This window comes from Sinocyclocheilus grahami, unplaced genomic scaffold, assembly GCF_001515645.1.
Source record: "Sinocyclocheilus grahami isolate Dianchi unplaced genomic scaffold, SAMN03320097.WGS_v1.1 scaffold67.1, whole genome shotgun sequence".
Classification (NCBI taxonomy): domain Eukaryota; kingdom Metazoa; phylum Chordata; class Actinopteri; order Cypriniformes; family Cyprinidae; genus Sinocyclocheilus; species Sinocyclocheilus grahami.
Window position 1 is genome coordinate 1,580,508 of NW_015505246.1, and position 9,637 is coordinate 1,590,144.

Here is a 9,637-nt window from a genome sequence, read left to right on the forward strand (position 1 = left end):
ACTCATTAACACTGGTTGTGTTTACGGCCTGCCCAACTTCCCCAGAATCCTGAAGACACCCACCCCTTTTCAGACCAAAACAGTACACACAATGAAGAAATTATTATTTCTTGCACACACACTCAAGTATTACTCACTAGCAAATTACTATGTATGACGTTATTGCATAAAGCTTCTCCTACTTACAAGAGCTGAAGGAATCTCACTGCCTTGCTTTGCATCCATCTTACTGACCAAGACCTGCTTTTACAAAGAGCAGTCAAAACAAAACGATTGGAGCAATCAAAGAGACTCTTTCATATGTCTTCTCTAAAACTCCAGAAGAGATTGCTGAGAGTTGTCACAAACTTTGCTTTGGAAGACCGTAATCAGTCTGATATTTCAATATGAACGTAAATATTTGTCATCAGATAATTCCATATCCAAATTACCTATGCAGTGCTCTTAACATAAATATTATAGCTCCATTAACTCACTGTATTTTATCAGTTGACTTGAAGTTATTTTGCCCAACACAATTTAAGAGAAACATCGGAGACAAAGTAGACACGCAAAAGAAGCAGTCCCTTGAAATACAAAGTGAGCTTTAATGAGCAATAGTTTTTTTTAACTACCAGCATTACTAACTCCGTACTTCCACATTTTCTACAATCTGCGTCCACAGAATTTAAAGTCTTCACAAGCATCAATAAAAAAAATTTATAAATAAAAAAAACAGGTGTCAGCACTAATAAGGAGACATAGCAAGCAGATTATTGGCAGGGGTCGAAGTCACAGGTCAGGTGTCAAATTTATGACATCATCCTATTTGTGTTTTAAAGCAGCACTATGTAACTTTTTCTGTGTTCAAAATTTGCAAAATGTATATAACGAGCGAGTCCATCATATGAATTCATCTTCCAAACCGCTTTTTTGTCTTATACCGAATCACTACGGTACACTTATAATCAGCGTTGGGGAAAGTTACTTTTAAAAGTAATGCGTTACATTACTTTTGAGTTACTTTTTAAATCTGGACAGGGCTTGCCTGATTGTTTTTAATATAAAAAAGTCCTTTTACAAATGTAAAAGCCCTTTCACAACGAAAGTGAAATGAATATGCCTCGGGCTGAAGGAAATGTAAACTCACGTCTGTACAGTAGAGGGCGCCGCTCAAACAAATCACATGAAGAATATGATGCAGGAGAAGAAAGTTCAACGCTATTCAGCAATAACAAAAATAAAACACAAATGTGCAATTTTTGCTTATTAGTATGGTTGAATTGGATCATCAAAGGTCAGTAGCAAAGACATTGGTTAATAAAATGGGATTAAATACATGAATGATATTTGTCTTATTTAACATTTAATTACTGCTGGTTTGTATAATATTCTGAGCTTGCATTTGACTGTTTTTATTCATTTTGAGGCACACTGAATCTGTTTTTGTGCAGGTGAGATGAGTAAATGCATGATCACATTTAGTCTAGAACTGCAGTAACATCATGTTCACACAGCACACACAACACCTCTGCATTTACTCCCGATTTCTCTCAACATGGCAACAAGAGAGCTGTCAGTCAATACATGGGAAACAAAGTAACTGGAGTTACTTACTTGAAAAAGTAACTCCGATATTTCCTTCTAAATTAAAAAGTAATGAGTTACTTAAAAAGTAATCTGATTACGTAACTTGCGTTACTTGTAATGCGTTAACCCCAACACTGCTTATAATAAGTACTTATATTTGGACTATTGTAGCCTGGTCGGGTCGTCACCGCTGCGGAGTAACACATACCTGTGTGAATCGCCATAGACATAAACCGGAGAAGTAGCTCCGGTTGGAATGTTCTTCTGTGGGATGTGTGCAGTTCTGTTTATTAACCGCTAGAGCACCAAAAGTTACATAGTGCTGCTTTAAAGGAACTAATAAAGCAGAAAGGACATGAATTATCCAAGCTGATTCTGGGTGGGCAACTTTTAACACACATAGTTCTGCGTCAGACACTTTCTTTTCATTTTTAATCACATTTCAGAATAAAATGCATGTGAAAGTGTCATTAAGCAGCCAGATGGAAAGGAGGAGAGCTGAGTGATCATGGAGGTGATGTGGTGTATCACACGGGTTGGAAAAAGCGCCGTTGATCGCTGTGGGGAAGAGGAAAGAGTGAGAGACTTTCATGTGACTTCTAGTAGATTCTGGATTTTGGCCCAGTGCACACAGTCTGAGGTCTGCACTCCTCTACACTCGGGTCTGGGGTTATGGCCAATATAACAACACAGAATTTATGCATAAGCTGGATCGTGCTGGATAAAAGTTTTACACAATCATGTTGAGATCATGCTCAAGTGCTGCTTGTCATTAAGGCAAATGGGGAACTTCTTCCTCATTTTAACAAGCACTGATGAAGCCACGATACTGATAAGTGGGAACTGATTTCAGAATACGACTTCAATCAGACAGCTGTTTGAATTCATTTATAATTCCTAAGCACTTCCTGCACATTCCTCAAAGAAAAAAAAGCCTGGATGTGATGTAGTATCAGCTCAAAGTGATCCAGTGGGAGCCCATTTATACTGGTGTACATCAGAAATGGGAGAGACTGTGAAACCCACTGAAGTGCATAATTGGACTTTGCAAGGTCAAACAGAGTCTTCGGATAATAATGAGGAAAGGAGACACAAAGAGGTAAAGATAAGTGTGCGTTATTCAGAATGTGGCTATTGAGATCCCATAAAACATCCAACAGATCCAGCCATCAAAGGATCCCAGCTGTCTGAGATCTCCTAAAAATAAAAGTCCACACTGACCACAAACATGCCCTCCTACAGTGATGTCTGCTTATGCAACCCAACTGAATGAATTCAACTCTTCTGACATTTCCTCAATCGACAGGAAAAGCAAGAAGGGTACAGGAACTCATTTTTTAAGATTAAAGTCGTATTTCATAACCAAATATACAGTGTGGTCCACTACTGAAAAATATTGTACCAGTATATATATAGCATGTGTAGGTGATTTATTTATTTTTCATTACAAATACAATGATCAGCATATCAATTCAAGTGAAAAGTTTAACTAAGTTTAATTAAGCTTGACTTACTTAAAACAATTGTTTTGGTTTTCTCAGGCTGTTTGAACGATTTATGAATGTAGAGTAAAGTCAAACCTTGCTGCTGCATTCCTAAAGTAGTACAGTTTTACAGCTCTGGTTCATTTCTTCTGCCTGCCTGGAGCCAACCCGACATGAGTAGAGCACCTGACCCATTCCAGCATAATGCGCTCTATGATTTCTGCTCATGAAAGAAAGAAAAAAGCATTAAGACGGTGAAGAATGTTCCTGCTTTCTAAGCCAAATTAAGCCATCATAAAACACTTTCCCCTCCTCTTTTCTCTCTGTCATGCACCCCTAACACCCTTTTATCTCCACGGCCTACGTCACACTTTGACATAGACCGAGGATAGCGGAGGCGGGTTACGATGTGACCCTTGACCTTTGAGCTTACTACTGTGGCCCATTAACAACAAAGCCTGTGAACCAAAAGTAATATTTGCGGAGCTCGATGGCTCATCCGGTTCACGGATAAACATCACTTGACTATCCTCTGGCTGCATGCGAGAACTGTAAGGGGTGGAAGTGCTCACTCTCTACCACACAAGCCAATGCGAGTCGTGCAGGTCATTATGAGGATTTTATTTAACCGTTTAGGTTAGTGTTCGAGAGGAATGCATCTCAAAGGGTCTGGAAAATCCACACGAGACTAAAGCCAAAGTAGACTGAACCTAAACCGTGTTATCCTGAAACAATGGCAAACTGACTACATATTGGGCATTTCTGTAAATGTATATACAGTATGTATGTTCATTGTAAAATTCTAATTTGTTTGAATTTGAAAATGTAAGATATATACCAGTATTGATACCAGAGGCAAGTAATTTCAGAGCTTACATTTTCAAATTCAAACAACAAATTTGAATTTTACAATAAACTGTTGCCACTCTTTTCTATCAGACAGTGAATATGGATTTTTAGACAATATAGGCCATCATATTAAATATCGGGAATAATCATAATCGGGCAGAATCTATCTATCTATCTATCTCAGATATATCGATCAAAATTTTGACCGATATATTGGAAACTATACTGCTATCGGCTAGTATTTTTTATTATTATAAATCTGTATTGAATTTTTCCCAATTCAAACAAGCAATATATACTCTACAAAGACACAAATATATATAATGATATAAATTCAAAAGAAATTTAGGAAAACGGGGTGTTAAAACAAGAAAATAAAACTTACAAGAGACATATGGTTTAAATTTATTAACAGAAATTAACATTTATTTATAACATGGGAATGAGACCTCTCATAAACACATGGCACAATCAAATTATATACATTCCATTAGGAGAACAGTGCAGACACATATAGGAGGAGGAGAGAATATGGTGACCAACGACCTAAAAACAACCCCTGACCAGGCTTCCACTGACCAAATGAGAAAACAAAATGTGCTGCTCAAAGTTAAAAAGGCTCTTAAAGAAACACTGCTGTTTTCAAATAAAAAGGCAAAGCTACAGTTCATAATACTACCTATTTAACACAAAATCGATCAGGAGTCTGTCAGGAGTCGTCTACCACAGTGCTAGGCTAAGCGGTCTGTCCTCTGTAACAAAACGTGAACACAATGTTTAACAAAGATGTGTAGTTTCTCCCGTCTTCCTGGTTCTCTTCACAACAAAGATTAAAAAAAAATCTCTATCTTGCTTTTCACCAGCTTAATAGTGCTTTAAAGCTAATTGCACAATGATATACACTTATTTCTCTTCATTTAGTTGTATTTGTGTCTATGCACATATTAATAAGTGAGGTTAAAACAGACATCTTCGGTTCAGTTTTCATTTAAACTTCTTTTTGTCAGCTTATTTTCAAGACTTCCTACACTACGTCGGTGTGTGTGTTTTGTGTGCATGTGCATGTTTGTGAGATGGAGTTTAACCAGGGGTTAAGTGTTCAGTGGCCTGTCAGGTAATCCTGCGTGGAGTCGGAAGCAAAGGAGTCCGCATCCTCATTGTCAGAGTCGTCGCTGCTGTCATCTGCGGCCGGCTCACCGCTCAAAGCAATTCGTGCGTAGTCATCCGTGTCAATGGACTTGCAGAAGTGAATGGCGTATTTTAGTTTCTCCTCCAAGACTAGCTTACAGGAGTAGCGAGGCAGTTTGAGCAGGAAGAAGCAGGTGTAGGACTCTGGGAGGAAGTGGTCCGGGGGGTTGTATTTGTCCAGCACCTAGTCAAATAGGAAAAATATTCTAAAAATGAGCACTAATATTTATTTGTACATATAATTTATCTAACATTCATACACTCACACACACACACTCACACACACACACTCACACACACACACACACACACACACACACACACACACACACACACACACACACAAAGAAGCTCGTTTCTGCCATGGAATAAAAAATATATAATTGCACCTTTTTATCTCACGACTGTTTCTCAAAATTGTAATGTATACATATGAAATTGCAAAAATATAAACTCACAAATCTGAGAAAAAAAAGAAGAATTCTGACTTTTTTCTTAGAATTTAGAGTTTACATCTCATAATTCTGACATTTTTACATCTTGCAATTCAGTTTAAAGGTAATAGTGATCTCTCACAATTCTGATCTTTTTTCTCAAGATTTTATATCTTGCAATTCGGAGTTTATATTGTGCAATTCTGACAATTATGAGAAAAAGTCAGAATTATGATATAAATTCAGAATTGCTCAAAACAAGTATAATTATGCAATTTTAAAAAATCTAATACAATTAAATAAATGCTGTTCTTTTGAACTTTCTACTCAAATAATGTTTTACAGTTTCTGATAATAACATGAAATGTTTCTTGATCTACAAATCAGCATATTAGAATGGTTTCTGAAGGATCATGTGACACTGAAGACTGGAGTAATGATGCTGAAGGTCAGGAGTCGTCTACCACAGTGCTAGGCTAAGCGGTCTGTCCTCTGTAACAAAACGTGAACACAATGTTTAACAAAGATGTGTAGTTTCTCCCGTCTTCCTGGTTTTCTTCACAACAAAGATTAAAAAAAAAATCTCTATCTTGCTTTTCACCAGCTTAATAGTGCTTTAAAGCTAATTGCACAATGATATACACTTATTTCTCTTCATTTAGTTGTATTTGTGTCTATGCACATATTAATAAGTGAGGTTAAAACAGACATCTTCGGTTCAGTTTTCATTTAAACTTCTTTTTGTCAGCTTATTTTCAAGACTTCCTACACTACGTCGGTGTGTGTGTTTTGTGTGCATGTGCATGTTTGTGAGATGGAGTTTAACCAGGGGTTAAGTGTTCAGTGGCCTGTCAGGTAATCCTGCGTGGAGTCGGAAGCAAAGGAGTCCGCATCCTCATTGTCAGAGTCGTCGCTGCTGTCATCTGCGGCCGGCTCACCGCTCAAAGCAATTCGTGCGTAGTCATCCGTGTCAATGGACTTGCAGAAGTGAATGGCGTATTTTAGTTTCTCCTCCAAGACTAGCTTACAGGAGTAGCGTGTTTCTTGATCTACAAATCAGCATATTAGAATGGTTTCTGAAGGATCATGTGACACTGAAGACTGGAGTAATGATGCTGAAAATTCAGCTTTGCCATCACACAAATTATGTTATTTTTAAATTCGTATAATAATTCCCAACATTACGGCTTTACAGTTTTTACTATATTTTTGATCAAATAAATGCAGCCTTGTTGAGAATGGTAGTGTATATATACGTATATATGCGGTTAAGTAGAAGTTAATTTTTAAGTGACACTTTTCAGAGCCACAAGTTACCTGCACCACAAAGTCTCGTCCACGGAAGTCTGCGATGGTCCTGGGGAGGCGCGTGCGACCCCAGACGAACCTGAGGAAGAGCGAGCGTTCTGTGTTGGAGAAAGACTCCATCACCTCCCAGAACCACTGGATGAGTGGAGCAGTTGGTTCCACCCCCTTATATGTGGCCACTGATTTGAGCAGGTGCAGGGGGATGTCCGGACTGCCACACACCTAAACAACACAAACAAGTGATGTGTAGTCAAATAAGAATTCATGATGACATTTGCTCAGTCTGCGTTCATGACACACTCACCATGGTCTCCAGCTCATAGCCAGTAAAGAGAGAGAGCAGAGGCACCGGTACCACACGTGCCATACCTTCCCTTACTGCAGACACCTGCTCATCGAACTCATGCAGTCTGGAGAAACAAAACAACAACATATCCATTTTATTCATCAATTCATTTTATTCACTTTTTATTCCCGAAAATTGGTTGGTAACATTTTTTCAGCATATTATCCATACCTGTAATTTATTGCTAGCCGCACATATTCACTGCGGTTCTCTAGGCTGATGTGAGAATGTTTGGAGCTGAGCTGGACTTCCTGTCCATAGGCACTGGGCACAGTGAAGGGCAGAGGCATAGCTTCAAACTCCTCTGCAGACGCCTCATTATCTCTGATATACATCAGACCGGGAATAAAGTCCTTGTCCACCTAACACACACACAAAAGGGGCAGATGTAAAATACTGTGAAAAGCAAGCAAATCTTTAATGTTGTTTCAAAATATTTATTTAAAATAAATGCTGTTCTTTTCAACTTTATAACCACAAAATATTAAGCACCACAACTTTTTTTAGCATTGATATACCAAGAAATGTTCCTTGAGAACCACATCATATTAGAATGATTTCTGAATTATCATGTGACACTGAAGACTGGAGCAATGGCTTCTAAAAATCAAGCTTTGCCATCACAGGAATACATTAAATTTTAAAGTATTGTTACTTTAAATTGTAGTAGCATTTCCCAATATTTCTGGTTTTACTGATTTTTTTTTTTTCATAAAATAAACAGCATTGGTGAGCATACAAGACTTCATTCAAAAACATAAATAAAACATTAAGTAAGTATCAATAACTATAGTAAGTAAGTATCACTAGTATTTTGAATGACTTAAGCATATTTAAATAAAAGTTTGCAACTTTCAGATTCAGGCACCAGCAAATCTTCAAATTGCAGTTGGATGATCTGAGTGATCTAGCAGGAGTATATTTTGTGGAGGAGACTGTCTCCATGACCTAGATTCATTCAAAAATGAATGAAGATAGTCTAAACCTGTGCAAATGACTATAGAAAAGGAATGAAAAGAACGTGTGGGTGTTTTTGAGTGCATCACGGTCAGTGTCTCACTGTTGTCTTGTGCTTGGTAATCCTTCTCTTTAACCTTTCTAATATCTCCAGGCAAAAGCAACAAACAACAGCTGCTCTGTGAGCAAGAGACGTCCTGCGCTGAGAAACGCCATCACTGCAGACGTCTCAGCAACACATGATCTCAGCGTGAATGCAGGAGATGCATACACTCACATTCATTTTTACACATCACACGTGCATGTGCACACACTTTACTGTGCATCTCAAACATCAAACATCTCAGAGATCAATAAATAAATAAATAAATATCTGAAAATAATATCTGAACAACTGCTGAGAAATGAGAAATGTCTTACTGTAGCACAAACATACCACATAGATTTAGAGAAAGCTGCTTACAGTACATATGCATTAGAGGCGGTAGGTTTATGGCTGTCGTCTATGTCAGCTGACCGCCATAAAGACAAATGTACAGAATGCATGTACTCTGGTATGTACTCTCATTCCTTTCTTTTACATAAATTCAAAGGGCTTGCCATAAGCTCCAACAACAGACAGACTTACCATGTCATGTAATCAATGTAATGCTGGGGGGTATTCCAGAAAGCAGGGATAACTCTTGGTTGATTAATCTAAACCTTATTACTCGGTTATCGGTTGCAAAATGTGGCTGGAAGTTTGTTCCGTCACTAAAAAAGAAAGACTGACCAGTCTTGTCTTTTAGTTCAATCAATCTTTCTTTTTAAATTTATTTTTTAGCTGTTTTTTTTTTTTCGTTTCGTTTTGATTTTTGGTTTGCGTTAGATTTAGTGTTTTGGTGTTTCGTTTTGGTTTAAGCATTTTTGTTTTGGTTTGTCTTAGATTTATTGTTTTGGTTTGTTTTTTGGGTTTCGTTTTGGTTTCGTGAAACAATTCAATCAAATCAAATCAAATCAACCAAATAAAAAAAACAAGACGCACACACACACCCACAGACAAAATAAATAAATAAAATTAAAACAAATAAATCTAAACACAGAAAATTAAATAAAGACTGATTGAAATTAAAACAAATGTGGAACCAAAATGTTTTTTTTTTTTAAGGAAGATGTGTCACATATGAATTTTAATTACCGTATTGACCATACCTTTGATCATAAGACATTTTTTTCTTGGAAATACATCTGAAAAAACACGATCGTCTTATATTCAGGGTCTAGACTTTGACATGTCAGTAATACACCCACAGCATAAAACGAGTGTGCCATGAAATACGTAAAGTAATGCGTGTTGTAAAGATCGAGAGTAAAAACAAAAGAATAAGAAAACTTTACAGCTGCATGAGTCATGACTGTCACGTTAGCCTGATGGGACCAAACTCCCTTTGTGATTTTAAAACGTAAGACAGTACCCAGATTTGAAGACTACAGTAAGATTTTACTTCTACTGTTAATAAGAT

The 9,637-nt window shown here is 37.3% G+C and overlaps 2 protein-coding genes across 2 annotated transcripts in view; both read right to left on the reverse strand.

The window, feature by feature from the left end:
- oca2 (oculocutaneous albinism II) overlaps positions 1 to 3,197 on the reverse strand; it is a 108,898-nt gene extending 105,701 nt beyond the window's left edge. Inside the window, exon 1 of the mRNA XM_016272044.1 lies at positions 3,150 to 3,197. The gene's annotated coding sequence lies outside the window, so the exon portion shown is untranslated. The remainder of the gene's footprint in view (positions 1 to 3,149) is intronic.
- A 1,314-nt stretch (positions 3,198 to 4,511) lies between these two features.
- The window catches only part of herc2 (HECT and RLD domain containing E3 ubiquitin protein ligase 2), a 70,519-nt gene continuing 65,393 nt past the window's right edge, over positions 4,512 to 9,637 (reverse strand). Inside the window, exons 93-96 of the mRNA XM_016272094.1 lie at positions 7,350 to 7,540; positions 7,137 to 7,242; positions 6,842 to 7,054; positions 4,512 to 5,274 (exon numbers count right to left, since the gene is read on the reverse strand). Coding sequence (XP_016127580.1) covers positions 5,002 to 5,274; positions 6,842 to 7,054; positions 7,137 to 7,242; positions 7,350 to 7,540 — 783 coding nt within the window. The 3' untranslated portion in view covers positions 4,512 to 5,001. The remainder of the gene's footprint in view (positions 5,275 to 6,841; positions 7,055 to 7,136; positions 7,243 to 7,349; positions 7,541 to 9,637) is intronic.